Raw genomic sequence first — 21,924 nt, 5'->3', positions numbered from 1 at the left:
GAAAGGTTTTTTTTTATCCTTAACAACAGTCACTTAATGTTTTGTGTAATGACAATTCACGTAAGACAAAACTTTTGTATTTTTTATATTTTAAGGCAATGGGTACGTTTTTTTTCACCACATTCACGTAATGTTTTTAATGTAATGACAACTTACTTAAGACAAAACTTTAGTAGTTTTTTTATCTTTTTTCAGGCAATTGAAGGTTTTTTTTTGTTTCTTAGCAACATTCACTTAATTTTATTTTGTAATGACAATTCACTAAAATTTATAACAAGAAAATCAAATAAACTTGTGTTTCATCTGGATACAAATTGGTGTCCTCAGCTTTAATAATTTCATAAATAATTTCTGAGACCACACTGGCTAATCATGATAAAACATAAAATCGCGAAGAAAGGAAGAAAACGAGGACAATTAACAGCCAGTGAAAAAATTGAAAAATTATGCAAATATTTCGGTCAAAAGCTCGACTTGACCGTCCTCAGTGCAGAATAAAACTGATAAAAATATAAAAGACCAAACCTTAAAATAAAAACACAAAACTAAAATTGGACGACCCCTTCTTAGTAACGGTGAAAGGGTAACATAATAAAACATAAAATCACAAAGAAAGGAAGAAAACGAGGACAATTTAACAGCCGGTGAAAAAATTTAAAAATTATGCAAATATTTCGGTCAAGAGCTCCACTTGACCGTCCTCAGTGAAGAATAAAACTGATAAAAATATCAAAAACCAAACCTTAAAACAAAAGCACAAAACTAAAATTGTGAATTTGGCTTGAACTCTATTTATGATAATTTATTGAAGTCAGATAAAGTAAGGTTCATTTCTCCCAAGGCGTTTAACCTCTACTCATTTGTTGGTTCAAATAAACCTAACGAGCCGGAGCCTGGAAGGTCAAGGAGATTTGCATCCGGTGTTGCATTGAAAAAAAAATAGGGGGCCATTAAAAGATGTAATTTTTTTGTATATATATCATTTGTCTTAATTGTTTTATTTTATTATTTCTGCTGCTGACGGTAACTGTACATGTAATCGAAATATCCAGTAAATTTTGTGAATGTTATTATCACTGTCTAATAGAGGATTTATCCCTATTCAAACATCTATTTATCGTCCTCAGCGTTGACAAGGGGACAGAATTGAAACAATCAAAAAAGGAAGCTAAAACCAAAATATAACTAAAGTCAAAGCAATACATGCAATAGCTACTCCACAAAAAAACCATCAAAGTAGAATGTATACAATAGTGTGATGTGATCCTATAGCAACTCAGAACCAACTGACTATTCCTTTCCCAGAAGCTGGAAAAGAAATTATGAAACAATAAATAGAATAAGCTAATGGTTCCTAAAATCTATAACTTCGATAAAAAAAATTCAAATAAGAACAAAAATCTGATTCTATCGAAGTTTCTTTTTGGTAATTTCAACAAAATTAATGAGACAATACATAACGACCCTTCAGATATCTTCTTCTTAAGACTTCGCGACCAGATGGTGTACTCATACGGGTGTTCCAACCATGTTTACGAATTCTTTTAACCTCACTGGGTCTTGGAAAATGGTCTCTTATCTTTGAACATATAGAAGAGGTTGAGAAATTGGTAGCCTGTACCAGTATAGGGTTTCTCCTAGAAAACAAAAGGCACTTAACCTTTTGGCCAAATATAAGCACAAGAAAAGAAAACAATAAACATAGGAAAAACAATTCATAAGGTGAATAAGCTATTAAATAATTAAAATTATAGCTTAGGTAAGATTTATTCCGACAAAAAGAAACAAACAACAAATATGCATACAGTATTAATTGTCAGCAGAAACAATGAATATCAAATACCCCCCCCCCTCCCGCAGGCTCTATGGCCGGAATACAGAGAGAGAAAGGAAAACCAAACAAGAAAAAAAATAACAAGAAAATACACACTCATAATAACATCAGCAAAAACATTCAGCATCAAATAGCTCCCTACAAGGCTCTATGGCCGGAATTTTTGGGAGAATGAAAACGAAAGCAAAAGAAAAGACAATAAAACAAGAAAAAATCTCAAACACCTATCCATGACTACCTTCTGAAAATCCAGCAGTGCAAATTGCTTTACATTGTTTGTTATCAAACCAGCCCAAAATTCCGATTTGGACTTGAGACGTCAACCCCACATGGGCGTTGAAGAAATAATGATAATGAAATAATGATAGAATAACTAAATAGAAACTTAAATTAATTAACCAGAGATAAGAATTTTTTTACAATCCTTCTAAAGGTACCGAACGAATATTAAATTTTCTTTGAAGAAGTTTCTTTGAAAGTTTTTTTCCTTTGAAAGAAAAATTTGGATGTAACTTTAAATAATTTTATATAAAAACTCGTCAGTTCCTTTTATTTTGAGAATGGATTAGTAGACAGGTGTCAGTTTTCCAATGACTTGTTCAGTCAGGCTCTTAGCAGCCTGTCAACTACCCGTTCATAGTAAAAAAAAAAGAATAAATAATTTTCAAGACAGCCTGAAAACATAACAGTTTATGTAACAGAGACCAAGGTTCACAGAAAAACAAAAGATAGCAAAAAAAAGAAGAAAACACAACACAATTAAACGAAGGTCTAACACTTAGGAGTGTATCATAAGATTAAAAAAAAGAGATAGGGAGGAATTGAAACATGAAAGAAGTATATTTTTATGCCAAAAATTTACAACTCTTCTGGAGGATGGTCCTTTGAGCCAAAACCCTAAAAGTTTTATCTTTAACATCCCCCTCCCCTGTCTCCACTATGTATTGGTAGAGCTTGACACATTTTTAAATAAGGAATGTGAAATATTACTTTATGTTAATTTTAGTGTGATTTAAAGTGATAGCTAAATATCTAAAAGCTACACAAAATGACACAAGGCCATATGTAGCTCAAATTCTGAGGAGGGAGAATAAATAAGTTTTAAGAACACACTGGCTGCACCCAATAGATGACCAAATGAGTTTTCATGCATCATGATTAACGGTTGGATCTTTACAGTGCTCTTGGTTCTTAGAACAGCATGTGGCCAAGTGGTTCTTGGTTCTTAGAACAGCATGTGGCCAAAGGTTTTTGGATTCAGTGGAAAAAGCAACAAATCCTACTTGTCAACATCCTTTTCTGCAAAATCGTAAGACAAGATATATTCTTCTGAATTCTGTCCAAGAAAAAAAGAAAATGAAAAGAAAATGTGTTAGATAAATGCATGTCTCCAAATTCTCTATGTTAAAACAAAAGAAAAAAAACAACATTACACTGACTGACAATTTTTTCTTCTATGATTAGTTCTTTTTGTAAACTTTTAGGAATGAAGGGGTTGTCCAAGGCTATTTCTTGGGGACAGAAAAGGCAGTTTCTCAAAAAGAAATTGATTTTAAACTACAATTTTTCTATTTTATTTGGGGGTGGTGGTGGTAGAAGATCCTTTATAGCATGGTATGTTATTTTACTTGGTCTTTTTGTAATCCCTTTGGTGCTGCTGACAAAGAGCCTTGGAGATATGGGTCAAATATTCAGTGTAAATTCTATTTTTTCTGCACTGTTGGTTTAAAGCTCCCTGTTTTATAATCGTTTGCAGGTAAGTTGACAGACATCATGGGTGAATAAAAATAAATAACAGCAAATGTGTATCAATAACATCAAGCTGTCTTTGTTAGCCTATGTACAATATACAAATGATCCTCTAAGACTTTTGTTTTTGAAGTTCAATCAATATCAAATAATCATAATCAAAAACAGTTATAAAAACAAGTGTCAGGTTTCTCAGAATTGATCCAAATTGCTCAAAAAGCACAAAATCACTCAAAGCCTCACTTCAAAATTTCTTAACTTTAAAACAAAGTTCAAATCAAAGTAAGTAAAGTAAAGTTCATAATACATTTGCCTCTCTAAAATACTTTCAGTTAATCATAAATTAAACTTTAAAGCAAAGACCTTGGGCTGAAGCCACCCTTCATATACAGGATAAAATCTGTTCGTTTTGAGTTTTAATGTTGCTCTTTACTTTCATCTCATATAAGTTTTTTTTAATCAAAAAGTACAAATCACTGAAAGCCTCACTTTAAAATTACTTCATTTTGAAAAAAATTCAAAGTAAAGTAGTCAGTAAAGTGAAGTTCATAGACACCTATGACATGAGTGTTGATTTTCATATACTAGATATTAGGGCTTTTGTCTTAGGAAGAGTTTCCTTCCTCTGTTCATGATTCAGTTGATTACAAAATTTGAAAAATAAAAAAATCGAGAGAATATAGAGACAATGTTTTGAGATATATATGAAAAGGTGGGCATATGATGGGTGATTGTGAAGAATTGAGTTAATTATGAAAAGAAGTATATGGAGATTGTAGGTCTGATGAGAGATGACTGGCAAGTATGGTCAGGGATGAGCGTTTAAGAGTAAGGAAAGACTAGAATTATTTCTCTGACTAGCAATGGAGCATAGAAACAGGTTTTGTAGTTGGTGCATTTTTGTTTATGTGGTGTATAGGTCAGTTTTGTTTAGGTGAACTAGAACTAAATTTTTCATTTTGTATTGCCATGATAGCAATCCATATAAATAGGTATAGGACATAGCCTGTACTAACTCTTGATTCCACACCAAACCAACAGCTAGCCTTACTTCCTATGTTAACCATAGTAACATTATTCTCAAGAATAACAATGATCACTTTAATGTACATATCTGGCAGGTCCTCATCATTGCAGCATCAGATGCAACCTAGTATAGAACAAACTTTAGCCCACAGTAACCAAAAAACTTAACAATCCGTTTCGAAAATAAAACTGTCAAGTGAGGAACAATCAGAATTTGAAACCGATTCAGGAATGTTTATTGCAACAAAAAATTTATGGGAATTTAAAAAAATAGCCTGAGACACCAAGAAACTTTTGTTGGATTGAAAAAAAAAACTACACCATTAGAATCACCCTTACTAAAAATCCCATTCAGAAGAATTACAGTCCCCTTTTTCAGTAACAAGGAAAATCCCTTTTTTGTATGGGAAGCAGTGATGTGTGTCCTCTTTTGTTTTCTTCTTCCCCTTTTTTGTTGTAGCATATGAGAAACTGAATACAAGAATCTAAACCTTGAATAACAATTTTCTATAAGCTGAATCAAATGCCTGTGGATGGTCTCTATTGAGAGGTGTGGAGCCATTATCCACCAAAATTGGTAAATGTAGGTACCAGACTTCAAAATATACTAAGAACTTGCCTAAGAATCCCTTTTCCTATCTCTAAAATGGGTTAAGAAATAACCAAACGTGGGTTTAGGAATTATGACACACTTTTATTCACCAGATTGTCACACAGGCCTAAAAATAGCAGCTTAACACAGACTGAACTAGAAAGGACTAAGTATTCAACTTGAAACACCAAAATGAAAATAATTCAGTTAGGTAGTATCTTTTTTTTGCAGACCAGAAATTGCTGACCAATCAGAATGAGCAATTATCAATTACTTTCTGAAATTTAATTTGGCAGTATCCAGAAAGTAAAATCAATGAAAAAAGATTAAGTCAGCAGGTATGGTGACTCATGCAGAAATATTAATGCTATAAGTCAATGTGTTTGTTGGTAATATGTAAGCTTGAAAAATTACTACATTTAAAACACCAATGCAAGCAGTTTATATACAGTAGAAAAAATACATTCTTCTGGTATATTATTTACAACAAACTATGTTATCCAACAGTTCCTGTTTGAAGACCATATTCAGCTGTAAACATTGAGACAACAGAAATGACAGAACTTGCATCCCTTTTGTCCAGTTTTAAAGGAGTATCTTTCTAAGAGCTAAACATTTTCATAATTATTCATTTAACTTTTATCGATTTACAGAAGAAAAAGAAGACCAACTATGAAAACAACAAAATATGAACTTAAAAAAATAGTATGCAAACACACTGGTCCCTGTATGATTGACTTCAATGAGAGCAGCTCTGAATTCAGAAATGGAAAAGAACCTATAAGTTTGTACCTCTTTGATATAGACTGAATGATGTGCCACAATGGGAGTTTAAAAAAAATGATATTATAGGCTTATCTATAAAATATGCTGTACATGGCTTTCTTCTTTGTAACTTTAGAAATCTTCCAGAAGTACATATAAAGAATAAAAGTATTTGAATAGTTCTTTTTGCCATTAGAGGACTACAATATTTGGCCAGACTGTTGCAAAAATGTTGTTTTGACATTTTCCTTGGCTGCTACCTTACTGTAGCAATAATTTTTTTCTTCCCATTTAAAGAACCTAGAATGCTCCCTCTGCATAAATGGGAAAATTGAATAAATAGATTGACATTTTTTCTGAAAATTGACATGAAAGGAGCATTTTTGGTAATTGTTACATACTTTGCAATTTCAACCCATTTAGGCTACTCCATCTACTCCATAAGGATTTGTAGCTTATTGTTAATTTTTAAACACCAAACCTGGGCCTGTTTTTTTCTAAATAATTTCTTAGTTAAGCTTTCCCTTAAAAAAAAAAAACATAGATCTGCCCCTATAATGAAGTTAGGTTAATGAAACTCTAAGGAATGCACAAATAGCCTTAATGATCTCCTAGGAACACATTTTGAAGCATCTACCTCCATCCCTTCTCTCTCTAGAGGGCACCGACTTTTGAAGACCCAGGGCTGGATTGACTAGGTCTGGGGCCTGATTGGAAATTTTTTTGCAGGGCCCTCTCTAAATAGGCTATTAAATTTTTAAGTGAATGAAAACATTACAACTATTGATGGTTTGATCATTGCTTATATTGAAAGAAGCTAAAGCAAAACATGAGTTGAAGTTTTATATTTGTTTACAGAGCAAGTGATCACATTGGCAGGCCAAACTAATTCATTTGGAAATTCAGGAGGTAGCAATGCAATTCAACCAAGCAGGCAGCAAAATGGAGGACTCCACAGTGAATACATAAGACATTGAAGGATCCCAATGACTTGTAATCAACACTTGCCTGGTTTGAGGCATCTTTGTATGTTTTTACTTAGTTTTGTCCCACAGTTTATTGGTGTTGAAGATTGTGATGGCATTGTTCTTCTAATGTAATATTTCTTTCTTCTTCACTTTCATTTGTGGCATGTTCTGATTCCTGCTGTAATTTGTAACTCTCACTGCTGCTTATCTTCAAACTGCATATTTATATATTCTGGTTGTCACATATCTTCTAACTGCACATTTCTTTGTTCTTCATTTTCATTCTTGCTGCCACTTATCTTCTAACAGCATATTTTTTTGTTCTTTAATTTTGTTTTTGACTTGTTGTTTTCTGAAGTATTTTAATTATATATTTCTTTAATCTTCATTTTGTTCATCATTGCTTCAGACATTTTTTTTCAATGCCACTTGCCTTAGCTGCTCAGATTGGTCTTGTCACTCTTGATGGTCTTGGTTGTTCATTTTCACCCATTCATTTACATCTCTTATGTTGTTCTCTTTATCTTGTCCCATAGGATGGTCCAGTTTGTTGATTTTGAGCTCATGTTATTATCCTCATTTTGAGCTTACTTTAATTTATGTTTTGTCCTCTAGATATTATGAAACTACTGAAAATGCCTTTTGAAATTCCTAACCCCTTTCCAAGATAGCCAAAGTAAAATTTTACCAGGGGTTAGGTTAGGAAAATGAAACTTTCAGAAATGGGTCTATAGGCTAAAGTATGTCCCAGGAAGGTATTTTAAAGTAGAGTACCTACCTCTACTCCTTCTCCCTCTTGAGGGTCCTGACTTTTGATGACCTTTAAATATATGTGTGTTATACAAGTTAAACCTTGCAAAATAGATCTTCTACTTAAATGAAGTACAACAAAATTGTTTTCAACTTCACAACTTTGCTTAATCCCAATTTGTAATATTTTAAAGATATGCCCAAAATTTTGAAAAAAAACTATTGATATGGCTTAAAATTCAGCTCAAATAACAAAAATTGCATTTTGAGAACTAAAGCCAGAGAAAAAGAAACTGATGACTGAAAATTAAGCTAAAATGTTTTGTCAAAATTTCAATATGTATAGCCTAGACCTGTCATGTAGGCAAATTTCAGGACCCTCTAGAGGGAGAAAGAATGGAGGTAGGTACTTCAAAATACCTTCCCGGGACACACTTCAGCCTGTAGACCCATCCCTGAAAGTTTGATTTTCCTAACCCATTTCCAAGATAGCAAAAAGTTGCTAAAGTAGAATTTTACCAATAGCCAAAAGTAGCTAAAGTAGAAATTTACTGGTAATTTCTACCAAATCATATTATTGAGTTAGAAATAAAGTGAATACACCATTCAATGCCCTTTTTTTATGCTGATTACAAATATAATAATAATTTCTATCGAAAATGAATTTCAGCCCCCCCTATATAGGGTAAGACACCCAGTAGTAAGACACTTTAATCACTTTGAAAACCTTTTGACATTTAAACTACTCTAATTACTATGTTATACCACCTAGAAACTTAATTTTTGTATCAAAAAATTTATGAAGAATTTCTGAACAAGTAGGTTACTAATTCAAATAGTTTCACTTGTACAGAACTTTCTATTTTCGAATTTACTAGCAAATGAAAGTTTTGCTTGAACTCAGACATATAAATGGCTCTTTTTAGATAATGATTAAAATAGTATAAAAGATACTGTCCGAGAATTGGCAGGTGACTAACTACTGGGTGTCTTACCCTAGGCCAATTCAGGGTATATATTTGTACATTAGTAGGGGTGGGGGTAAAGGTTAAACTTACCTCCCATTCACATCAGAAACAAAATTTGCCCCGACCCCCACCCCCCCTAATGCAGAAATATATACCCTGAATTGGCATATCTAGGAGGGGGGCTGAAATTCATTTCCAATAGAAATGATTATTATATTCATAATCAGCATAAAAAAAGGCATCGAGTGGTATATTCACTTTTTGTGTAAGTCAATAATATGATTTGGTAGAAATTTACCATTTTACTAATCTATTTCTCAAAAATCTGCTTTCATAAAACAATGATAGTAAAAGGTTATGAAAGGCCAGTGCCCACAGAACGGGGAAGTTATTGAGAAGGGTAGGCTACTTCCCAGGGGATCATTAGAACTCTGGATCCATTCGTAACGATTTCAATTAACCTTTCAAGAAATAAGCCCATCATCTAGAATCTTATGTGAAAGTTTTAAGTCAGTGAAAACTGTACATTTAGCCTATCATTCTCAGTTGCCGGAAAAAATAAGATCGTTTCTGTTATTATATCCCCCTCTGAACTAGTTTATAATATCTAAATCATAAAATAATTATATTTATAAAGTGACACTTATAGCTTGATATACCTTGTGAATAAAATGACAGCTTTTGTGATAAAACTTTCCATTTTAGTGAGTCTTCTTTTTGAAATTTAAAAAATTACTTTTTGAATGCCATCTTTTATTTTGATCCATCGTCAGTAGGATTTTACTAGATCTAGTAAAAAAAATCTAGTAAATTCAGAGGATTTAGTAAATTTTCCGAAATCTAGTAAAAAGTCATGATCTGTAATAAACAAAACTTTTGTTATTTTCCGTGAATTCGGGAGGGGGGGAATTAGGGTCCATTCATTACAAAATCTGATCTCGATTACGTTATATATTATGCTACAATTACTCTCATTTCTGCGATTTTGTGTCAACCCTAGCGCGTAATTATCTCTATTTTTCTCTTGGCTTCTTCTTGATACTCGCTTTGAAAGGCAAACTATTTAAAATCAGGACTGGTATGCCGGCTTAATTTGTTTTACGAAAGTTTTCCTAGACTCTCACAACAGCTGCTGCGTCTGTTAGTTAGACTTGTCTCTTTTTAAAGACGCTGCTGGAAACGAACTTTTTCCATAATTGCCCCAGTTCTTTCTCTGACTCTCTGCAGCTTGCCCCATTCAAGTGCTGGAGCAGAGAGACAGCTCTTGATTTTGTTGGTCATCAAAACTAAAAACTGGAATTGGCTAAATGTCTCAAGTGTTTTGTCCCTGATGAAAACGAAGCAACTTGTTCTCAGGTCGTCAAGTGGACTACATGACTGAGTGATCCCTAGCAATTTGACTCGGGCTATCAAGCACTGTAAACAAGTAGATCCCTTTTGTCAGAATTTCACACTAGTGGATACTTTGAATTCAGATGAGGCCGAGGAAGATTAAAGCCTTTTAAGTGCGACTTTTTTTAATTGTGACTACATATTTTTCATCTTACTTTTTAATTTGTATTATTTGCCTGACCTGAAGACTCTTGACACAATGTTATTTTTTTAAGCTAATTATTGCATGATATATAAGGTTTCATTTTCTTGGCAGCCCTAGTCTAATTTGAGGTGCACTTTTTCTAATTTACATACTTTTACAACTAAACCGGTAGCCGATTATGTCATTTCCGTTTTGAAGCGACATAAATTGTATTGGTTTTTGATTCCCTTGAATACGAACGAGAGAGAATCCAGAGAAAATCAGTTTAAAAACATTGATAGAACGACAGTTAGATAGCTGAAAATGACATGGAACGCTTTTCACCCTGAAAGGCTTTGATAAAATTGGGGAGACTCGCACAATGGCAGGTCGCCCTGGAGTGTATCAAACAAACAACAAACAAACAAAAAGTCTACCGAAAAAGCAAAAATTACAGAAAAGAGTCCAGAATAAAATTCCTTGGCGTATGGTTTTGACTTATGGATCTCAAAGATTCCTACCTACAGTACAGTAATAAATAACAAAACTTTATCCTTCGAAAGAATATAAAAAAACATCAAAAAGGGTAATAGTAGTTTTAAATTGTCTAAGTACGCCTATCTCATTAGTTTACCCGGATATTCAAAAATATTAATGTCAAAATACCACCTAAATCAATAACAAAGAACTATAGTATACATTTAGTTTTCCAGCTTTTAGTTTTTTTTTTCCGATTGGTGTACTATTTTAAGCTGATTAAATAAAGACCTGCACAAACCATAATGTTAAGTAGCTTGTTTTGCAGAAAGCCAATGTGAAGTACAGCTATTGAACGAATTTAGGGTGTATACGTAGCTATATAATAATATGTAATAATATATAATAATACGTAGCTATAAGTGATGACAGTTTTTTTTCTAACTTATAATTAAAGCTATTGCTCAATTGCTCCTAGGGAACGATCACGAAAAAAATGCGGTGGGGCAGTCCCCGAAGTCATGTCAAAAAAGATTTTAGCGGTGTCTAGAACAATTTAGATCACAACCAGTACATAATAAATGCACCTGAGCTATTTTTGGTGGCCACTTCTAAAATTTTGTCAGAGGTTCACAAAAAGTTTATTGGTATAAGTCTCTTCTTTGATATTGTTAAACGTTTGCGTTTTTATGTATATTAAAGGACCACTAAGAAGTTTCCCTAAGGGTGATTATAAAATATGGATGATAATAATTATAAAAGAAACATTCATACAAAAAGATATGCAGTAAATCTTCTATGATTAACTGAACGATATTTAGTTCAAAAAATGAAAAATGGAAGAAAAAGTACATAGTATGTCCAATTACTCAAAAATGATTATCGGCCATGACAAAGTTGCAATGAAAGTATGGTTTTTCCCCATGTATTGTTCCAATGTAGATCTTTTTGCTGCTGCAATTAGTTCAGCGTGATTGCATGCCCTCTCTGCTCTTGCAATGGTAGCTGATGGGGAGAGTGCCTTTCTTACCAAAATTGTTATTCTTGGTATATGGTACAAAGATTTTTCTGAAAGGCTACAGGGAAGGCAATAGCTTCTGCCATGTCCTGGGCCTTGGCTCTCTTTTAAAGAGAGCCAATGTCTGCTAATAGACACAGCTAATAATAGTCTGCTCTAATAGACATAGTCTGTATCTGCTCTTCTAGAAGGAAAGACTAAAACATTATAGAAACTAATATAAAACTTCTTAAAACACTTACATTTATCATACACAAATATAGAACATCACATTCTACATATTGTCAGATATGTTTTGTTAGTCTTGTTTTAACTTTGACTATGTGTTTTTGATGTTTCACTCCCAAACGAAATCTACTTATTTTTCACGAGTCTAAGCATAAATTACTTTTCAAAAATAAATAGCACTACAGACTGTTATTCAAAATATGCTAAACAGAAATCATATTGTTTGGCTACTCGCTACATTTTTTTCATGTTTGAACATTATAATAAAATCTTTTTTAAAAATTAAAAAAAATAATATACAGATTAATGTAAACTCAATGAATTTTCAATATTGCAACTATTTTCTACACATCAATTTAACAACAAGCAGTAAACAATTTAGGGTTGATAAAAGTAAGTATTTTAGAATGTTTTAAGATAATTTCCAGAATTTAATAATATTTACTTTTTGAGAGTTGGAATGCTAAAACATTACCAGCCTGATGATGTTATCGTCCTAATTTTGATTTTGTTGCGCAATATTATTAGCTCAAGAAGAATCATTTTCAGACAACACTGGATGTTATAGCGAATTTAGGACTTCTACTCACAGAAAAAGAGTTAACACCCGAGTTTTTAGACGATAAATCAACGGATAAGGCAATTACACCTTCCTTTTCATCTTTTTCATAGGCGATTTATTGTTGAATCTAACTTCTAACACCAGTATCTTGTCTAACATTCGGAGTGTGAGGAGTGAATATTAATATTGGACTATTTGGGGTTTCAAGAATCTGGGTGGAGAACTGATATCATTTTAGGATACAACTATAATAAGTATTTCACATAGGTATTTTCTTCTCGTCCTAGGTTTGGAAACTACCGACAGCTGGTCATCAAATGTTTCACATAAGTATTTTCTTTTCGTCATAGGTTTGGAAACTGCCGACAGCTGGTCATCGTTCGAAGCTTTCCTTTTAATTCATTCCCCGAATTTCCGATAACCTTTTGACCTTTTATTATAACCTTCTCCCGCCCGATTTGGAAGCAACCTAATTATCGTTTCACCATGTAAGAGTGGTCGAAAGCACAGTGATTATGGCCAAGAGCCCTATAGGTTTTAATTTTTACTTTGAGAGGTAGAAATTAAAATCTACAGTCGGAATTAAACTCCAACTCTAGATTTTGAAAAAGAGCTTTTTAAACAATGAGGGGGGGGGGGGGATATTTCATGAATATGCCTGTTTTTGGTGTCCTTGTTGAAACATAGAAAAAAATTGTCCTTCGCTAAATTTTCAAAAATAAATCCCCCCCCCACCGAAAAAAAGAATAAATTATGAAGTGATGCTGCTTGTTTCCCCCACGCCCTTTTCCCGCCAAATGTGTCTGATGAAAATTTTTAGATAGCCGTTTTTTTAAAAATAGCTCAAAATCAGATAACAAAATTTTGGGGTAGATACAGCTCCCCCGGAGCCTGAAGGCAGGTGTTGTAAGTTGTACCCTTGGGGTATATAAGACTTTTGTGTAAAAGGTGCTCGTATAGAGTTCAGAGAGAGCTTATTCGACTTGAAATTGAAAGTTCCAATCAACTTTTCAAGATTCAAAAGTGTTCGGAGGGCAACTAGCCCCCCCCCCACGCATTTTCCCACTAAACACATCAAAAATAATTTTGAGTTTGCCATTTTGTTAAAAACAGTTCAAAGATCAGATAACAAAACTCCGGAGTCGAAACAACCTTTCGGAGACGGGGGATAGTGTTGTAAGCTATACCCTGGGGGCATTTAAGGTTTTTATGGAAGGGATGGTCATATAAGCTTCAGAGAGGGTTTATTTTATTGAAAATCGGAAGGTCTAGTATCTTTTTTAAGAATCAAAAGTAATCGGAGGGCAGCTGACCCCTCCCAAGTAATTTCTCCCTAAATGTTTTTTTTCCTCCAGCTTTTGGGATAGCCACATTATCAAAATAGTTCAAAGATTAAGATAACGATACTCCAGGGTTGATGCAACCCTCCCTCCCCCAGAGCCAGGGACAAGTGTTAAAAGTTATGCCCCAGGGGCAGCAAAGTTCTTTATGGAATGGTTGGTCGTATAAAATTCAGAGGAGGCTCATTTAATTGGAAATCGGCAGTTCTAGTTCCCTTTTTAAGAGCCAAATGTCATCGGAGGGCATTTAGACTCCCCCGGCGCCCAAGCCCTCTTTTCCCTAAAAGAGTTAGATCAAAATTTTTAGGAAGCGATTTTGTTCACAATAGTCCATAGATCAAATAACAAAACTCAGAGGTCAACACAGCCCCTGAAAGTCCAGGAGAAGGGCCGTAAGTTATGCCCTGAGGGCTTACAAGGTTTTAACGGAAAAGATGGTCTCACAAATTTCGAAGGGGACTCAAATGAATAGAAATTGAAAACTATAGCTCCCTTTTTAAGAACCAAAAGTGATCGGTTGGTAACTAGCCCCCCTCCACGTTTTCTTATCCCAAATATATCTGATCAAATTTGTTAGACAGTTATTTTGTTTGAAATAAACCAAGCATCATATGACAAAAACTTCAGGGTATACACCCTCCCCCCAACCCAGGGGCAAGTGTTATAATTTGTGCCCCTGGGACATATAAGGTTTTTATTGAAGGGGTGGTGATAAAAGCTTTGGAGGGGGCTCATTCGATTGGAAATTTTAAGTTCTAGTTCCTTTACTAAAAATCAAAAGGGCCTTAAGAGCATCTAGCCTCTCCCCCCTGTGTATTCTTTTCCTCAAATGTATCCGACCGAAATTTTTTTACAGCCATTTTGTTTAAAATAGACCAAAAATCATATAACAAGACTCCTGGGTTGGGCAAGGTTGGGGTAAGTGTTGTAAGTTATACACAAGGGGAATATAATTTTTCTATGAAGGAGATGGTCCTATAAGCTTTGAAGGTGGCTCATTTGATTAGAGATTAAAAGTTCTAGTTCTATTTTAAGAATAAAAAAGGATAGGAGTGCAAATAGCTTCCCCACGCCCTTTTTCCAAAATTGAATTACAAAAATTTGAAATAGTCTGTTTGTTTGAAATAGTCCATGTGTCATATAACAATGCCTCTGGTGTTGACACAGCCCTGCAAAGCCCGGGGTCAAGGGCTGTAAATTATTCCCGGGGACATATAAGTTTTTTTGGAGGGAATGGCTTAATAAACTTTGGAGGTGGCTCATTTGATCAGAAACTGAAAGTTCTAGTTCCCCATTTTAAGAGCGAAAAGTGATGGGAGGACAGTAGTCACTCATGCTCTCGTTTTCTGATTAAAAAAAAAAAACAAGTTTGTTAGCTGAACTTAAGGAGCGACATTGAACCTTAAAACGAACAGAAATTATTCCGTATATGAAAGTGGCTGTTCCCTCCTCAATGCCTCGCTATTTACGCTAAAGTTTTTTATTGTTTAAAAAAATAGAGTCGTGAGAACGAGTCAAACTTTAGCGTAAAGAGCGAGACATTGAGGAAGGGACAGCCCCTTTCATATACGAAACAATTTCTGTTCCCTTTAAGTTTTAACGTCTCTCCTTACTTTCAGTTGAAAAAACTTGTTTTTTTTATTTCTGAAAGTTTTTGAATTAATGCAGGTTTTGATTTGGCTCACTGTACAAAAATAATTAAAACGAAATTTGCATATTAATTTTACTTTTTTTTGGTTAAATGGCTTTCCCAAAAGTTGTTTAATTTTATTTACGAACGTTTTTATTAGTTAAAATATACGTAACTTACGAATTAACTTACGTAACAAACTTCTATATTCGTATATTTTCATTACGTATATTAGGGAGTTCGCTCCCTAGTCAATACCTAGCTCTTTCCGCTAAAGTTAAAATTTTGTTCCAATTCTTTAAAAATGACCAATTAATCACAAAGGCCGTTAATTAGAATAAATAGTTCTTATGAATGTAATAAAAAAAAAACTTTAGCGTTAAGAGCGAGGTATTGACTAGGAGGTGAACCCAATCATATAAGTAATATTTTCTGGTCGTTTTAAGTTTTGATGTTGCTTCTTAGTTTCAGTTGAAAAACTTGTTTTTTTTTAATTTGATTTTTGATCGTTTTTTTAAATAATGCTAGGATATCTGGTGCCACCTTCATAGCAATGTCCCTTCCTCCATTAAAAATTCCTCCCATGTAACCCCCGACCCACCTCTCCCACTACCAGAAAAAATCCCCCCTGAAAACATCTGTTTGCTTCCCAATAACCAATACTAAATGTAAACATTGAGCAAAGTTCATAACTTGCAGCTCTTCCCCCGGGGACTGTGGGGGATTAATCGTTCTCAAAGACATAGTTATTATTATTTTCGACCATGCTGAACAAAATGGCTATCTCAAAATTTTAATCGGGTGACGTTGGGAAAACAATGAGCATGGGAAGGGGCCTAGTTGTAATCCATTTTTTGGTCACTTAAAAAGGGCACTAGATCTTTTAATTTCCGTTCCAATGAGCCTTCCCGCGGTATTCTAGTACCACTGAGTTGATACGATTACCCCTGGAAAAAAAAGAAGAAAAATAAACACGCATCCGTGATCTTTCTTCTGGCAAAAAATACAAATTCCATATTTTTGCAGATAGGAGCTTGAAACCTCTAATCTAGAGTTATCTGATAGGCTGAATCTGAAGGTGTAATTTTCATGAAGTTTCTATGACTTTTAAGGGGTATTTCCCCCTTTTTCGAAAATAAAGCAAAACTTCTCAGGCGCGTAACTTTTGACAGGTAAAACTAAACTTGATGAAATATATATTTTTGAAATCAGCATAGAAATCTGATTCTTGTGATGTATTTATTAGTATCTAAATTTCTTTTTTTAGAGTTTTGGTTACTATTGAGCAGGGTCGCTCCTTACTTACACTTCGTTACCACGAAATGTTTTAAATGCATTCGATCGGATATTTAAGAAAGCCATTTTGTTCAAAATAGTCAAAAGATTATATAACAATGCCCTCGGGGTTGATAAAACTCCCTAAGCCTTGGAGCAAGGGTTGTAAGCTATGCCCCGGGGGCATATAGTTTTTTTCGGAAAAAGGGGGATGTACAAACTTTGGAGGAGGCTCACTTGATTGAAGTTTAGTAGTTCTAATTTTGTTTTAAAGAGTCAAAAGTGACTGGAGGGCAAATAGACCCCAACCCCACGCCCTCTTTTCCCCAAATGCATCCGATCTAACTTTCGAGATTACTATTTTGATCAAAATAGTCCAAAGATCCTATAATAATGCCTTTGGGTTTTACACAATCCCCAAGGTCAGTGACAAGGGTTGTAAGTACCTCAGTAAGGGTTGTAAGTTTTACCTCTGGTTTTTATGGAAGTTATGATCTTATAAACTATGAAGGAAGTTTATTTGATTAAAAATTAAAATTTCTAGCTCCTTTTCAAGAGTCAGAAGTGATCAGAGGGCAACTTGCCCCCTCACGCCTCTTTTTCCAAAATGTGTCAAATAGAATTTTTGAGATAGCCATTCTCGTCAAAATAGTCCAAATGTCAAATAAGTATGGTTCCGGGTTGACCCTCCCTCTCCAGCCGTCAGGGAAAAGGATATAAATTATGCTAGTTACCCATCGTTAAAAATAAAAAGTTTATATGAAAGGCGTGGTCGTATTAACTTTGCAAAGGGCTAATTTGTTTGAAAATCGAATTATTTCTTGTCCTTTTTGAGAGTCGAAAATGATCGGAGGATAACCCCTCCCTCCCTCATCGCATACTTTTTTCTCCAAATGCACCCGATTAAAGTTTTGAAATAGCCAGAATTCACCAAATTTATAATAACTATAACTTAGGTGGTTGAAAAATCCCCCAAAGCCCCTTGGGCAAGTTTTGTACATTATGCTAGTTACCTATAGTTAAGATATAAACTTTTAGAGGAAGGGGTGGTCATATTAACTTTGGAGGGGGCTCATTTGATCGGAACTTGCAATTTCCAGTTCAATTTCAAGATTCAAAATTGATCAAAGGGCAACCAACCCTTCCCCCTCCCAACCCCTTTTCCCCAAAGGCATACAGTCCAAATTTTGAGACAGTCAATTTGTTACAAATAGTTCAAAGACCTAAAAACCATTCTTCTGGGGTTGAACAACCTCCTCATCCCCCGGGGTAGGGATGTGCGTTTTGAAACTTGCTTATTGTTACTTTGATGCTTTGTTTACTTTGATGCTTGGATTTGCTGATTTATAGGGTAAATTTGATTTGTGGGGCAAAAGCTGTAAGCTATACAGTTGTTTATTGCTGCTTCGATATTTTGACACTGTTTTACTTTGATTAAATAAAAAAAACAAGTTTTTTTAACTGAAAGTAAGGAGCGACATTAAAACTTAAAACGAACAGAAATTATTCCGTATATGAAAGGGACTGTCCCCTCCTCAACGCCTCGCTCTTTACGCTAAAGTTTTTTATTGTTTTAAAAAATAAAGTTGTGAAACAAACTTTAGCGTAAAGACGAGGCGTTGAGGAGGGAACAGTCCCTTTCATATACGGAATAATTTCTATTCGTTTTAAGTTTTAATGTCGCTCCTTACTTTCAGTTTAAAAAACTTGTTTTTTTTTATTTTATTTTTGAACGTTTTTGAATAAATGCAGGTTTTGATCTTGGCTCACCGTACATGAATAATTAAAACACAATTTTCATATTAATTTACTTTTATTTAGTTAATTGGCTTTCTCGAAACTTGTTTAATTTTATTTACGAACGTTTTTATTAGTAATAAAAATACTTACGAATTAACTTACGTAAAGACCTTCTATATTCATATATTTTTAATACGTTTATTAGGGGTTCGCCCCCTAGTCAATACCTTGCTCTTTAAGCGAAAGTTCAAATTTTGTTCCAATTCTTTAAAAATGACCGCTTAATCACAAAGGCCGTTAATTAGAATAAATAGCTCTTATGAAAGTACTAAACAATCTTTGGCTTAAAGAGCGAGGTATTGACTACGGGGTGAACCCAATCATATATGTAATATTTTCTGTTCGTTTAAAGTTTCGATGTTGCTACTGTTGCAGTTGAAATACTTGTTTTTTTATATTAAATTTCTGATCTTTTTTTAAATAATGCTGGGAAGTCCGGCGTCCACTTCATAGCAATGTCCCTTCCCCCATGAAAACTTCCTTCATATAAAGATCATCCCACTTAACCCCCGACCTACCCCCCCCCCCACTACAAGGAAAAATCTCCCCTGAAAACATCTGTATACTTCCAAATAACCAATACTATATACTAACATTGGGTAAAGTTCATAACTTTCAGCCCTCCCCCCGGGAACTTTGGGGGATTAAGTCATCCTAAAAGACATACTTATAATGTTTTCGAACATGCTGAACAAAATGGCTATCTCAAAATTTTGATCAGGTGACTTTGGGAAAAAAATGAGCGTGGGAGGGGGCCTAGTTGCCCTCCATTTTTTTGGTCACTTAAAAAGGGCACTAGAACTTTCAATTTCCATTCCAATGAGCCCTCCCACGATATTCTAGGACAACTGGGTCGATAAGATCACCCCTGGAAAAAAAAACAAATAAACACGCACTCGTGTTCTTTCTTCTGGCAAAAAATGCAAAATTCCACATTTTTGTAGATGGGAGCTTGAAATCTCTACAGTAGGGTTCTCTGATACGCGGAATATGATAGTGTGATTTTCATTAAGGTTCTATAGCTTTTAGAGGGTCTTTTTTCCTTTTTTCGAAAATCAGCCAAATTTTCTCAGTCGCCTAACTTTTGATGGGTAGGATTAAACTTGATGAAACTTATATATTTGAAATCAGCATTAAAATCTAATTCTTTTATGTATCTATTTGTATCAAAATACCGTTTTCTAGAGTTTCGGTTACCATTGAGCCGGGTCGCTCCTTACTTACAGTTCGTTACCACGAACTGTTTGATACTTTTCTTTACGTTGATACTTTGTTATTGTTGTATTGTTACTAGTTTTGATACTTCGATGAAACTTTTATATTAAAAAAAAATTATTTTGAAATAGGGAGTTTCAAAAACATTAAACTTTGGCAATCAAAAACGAAAAGAAATGAATTTAAAAAAAAGCTATCCGAAAAAGAAGTTTTTCAAAGAAAAGTGAAGGCCATATTAAAGTTAAGATCAGGAGAAATAAAAATCTGTATTAATTCAAAGTCAAGGCGATCAGAAATTACTATTAAAAAATAAATGAAACCGTAAACGAAGAGAAATTAAATAAGCAATCATAGTAAAATAACATACAACAGGTATCATACGAATGAATAAATAAATCTTAAAACGAGTAAAACTTCAATTGAATGCGCAAATCAAGCTTAAAACGAACAAAAATCATTACAAACAAGAGAGAAAGGAGAGTTTCTTCTCTTTTTTCTTTTCTATCTTCTTCGTTTTAGGCTACTTGACAGAACTTGCAGACAGATTCATTTTTCATAATTTTCCCCATCTGTGGAGCTTGATAGATATAATTGGTAATTTATCCTGATTAAGGATGAATTTAACTAAAAACCAATTGTTTTGCAGCGATTCGATTGCAACCAATGACGGTTGACCTAGCAATTCAAAGACTCAAAATTGTTTTTACAACCTTTATTGACATTTCTTCCTCTCACATTAAAAGACTAAAAACAATCAATGATCAAACAAACACTGATCTATTAATCTCAAATATTTTACACTTATACCGCATTCTAGAACTAAAATAAAATCCTGTTCACAACAACCGTCAATTGGACGAGAAAACAACTAGAAATCTAAATAACAATCTTATAGTAATTGGCGATATGCCGTAATATCTTAGCTTAGCTCACACGAAAACTGAACAACAGTTTTTGACTCAGAATATTACTATTATATTATTATTATATTATTGTTATTAGATCATACAATATTAATCTTATATCGAGTTGCTTGGTGCTCAATGATATCCAAATAATTATTTTGTTTATTGCTATTATTTTTTTACTTGTTTTTTTTTTATCATTTGTTATGTAAATTATTTAATTATTTTACTTTATTATTTGTAATCTTATTTATTTTAGTATTTTTTTGCTACCTTCTTATGTCAAATAGTCGAAACATTAATGACGCCTTCAAAGAATTTGAAGTTGAAAAGTAAACTTCTTACTGATGGTTATTAATGCTTTGACTGTATTACTTATTTAAGTTTGTGCGTTTCAGCCTAAAAATAAATATTTTTTCAGCTTTGCCAACTGTCACAATTTATGTCTGCAATAGATAACACCGGCATGCTTAACCAGGCACATTTGAGCGGAAAATTTTTTGATAAATATTGTTGGTATTTGATTGTGCATGTCTTAGCTACCACTTGCACATCTATGATGCTCAAAACTTTTTTTGGTTGATCTAAACGTGAAGGATTAAGGAGCTAAAATGAGACTTTTGAAACTGCTGACCATTTAGAGAACATAAATTCTTAAATGAAACATGCTTCTGCATATTCATTCAGGAAGGCTAGGGTGAAACCCCCTTCATTTGAATCCTCTTTGCTCCATAGGATATTCTAAAAGAAATGTCGTGCCAAGCATCCACTTTGTAATCTGCATATTCTCAGATGAGAAAAAATTATAGGAATGTCCTTATGCCCACACCACACTACGGTAATAATCATCAGGAAAAAAAAGAAAAGAAAAAAAAAAAACACGATTGCAAAGCCAACAGCACCTTCCCTGCGTAAACTGCTGAATTCAAATATATATATATATATATATATATATATATATATATATATATATATTTTATATATATATATATATATATATATATATATATATATATATATATATATATATATATATATGTATATATATATATATATATATATATATATATATATATATATATATATATATATATATATATATATATATATATATATATATATATATATATAAGTTAAGTTTTAAGTTATATATTAAGTATATAAGTTAAGTTTTACTTTATTATCAATCATAGCTAGCTAGATTTATTTATATATATATATATATATATATATATATATATATATATATATATATATATATATATATATATATATATATATATATATATAAATAAATCTAGCTTAG

At 33.3% G+C, this 21,924-nt stretch overlaps 1 protein-coding gene across 1 annotated transcript; it reads right to left on the bottom strand.

The window, feature by feature from the left end:
- Window positions 1-1,400: 1,400 nt before the first annotated feature.
- Window positions 1,401-9,401, bottom strand: mRpL34 (mitochondrial ribosomal protein L34). Its single transcript, XM_089094166.1, has 2 exons — window positions 9,312-9,401; window positions 1,401-1,637 (listed from the first exon to the last, which is right to left on the bottom strand). Exons 1-2 carry the CDS (start codon window positions 9,350-9,352, stop codon window positions 1,442-1,444), a joined length of 237 nt encoding a protein of 78 aa, XP_088950292.1. The 5' UTR covers window positions 9,353-9,401; the 3' UTR covers window positions 1,401-1,441.
- Window positions 9,402-21,924: the final 12,523 nt, after the last annotated feature.

Source organism: Artemia sp. Qi Xiang Cuo, chromosome 9, assembly GCF_049724085.1.
Source record: "Artemia sp. Qi Xiang Cuo chromosome 9, ASM4972408v1, whole genome shotgun sequence".
In the NCBI taxonomy this organism is placed as follows: domain Eukaryota; kingdom Metazoa; phylum Arthropoda; class Branchiopoda; order Anostraca; family Artemiidae; genus Artemia; species Artemia sp. Qi Xiang Cuo.
Note: the sequence above shows the minus strand (reverse complement) of the source record. Positions and strands in the feature narration are given on the sequence as shown.

Excerpts from the sequence above, each read along its gene's own strand:
- mRpL34 (XM_089094166.1), bottom strand. The coding sequence starts at position 9,352 with ATGGAAAGTTTTATCACAAAAGCTGTCATTTTATTCACAAG. Across the intron at positions 1,638-9,311 it reads GCTGTCATTTTATTCACAAG|GAGAAACCCTATACTGGTAC; the intron begins GTATATCAAGCT and ends TTTGTTTTCTAG.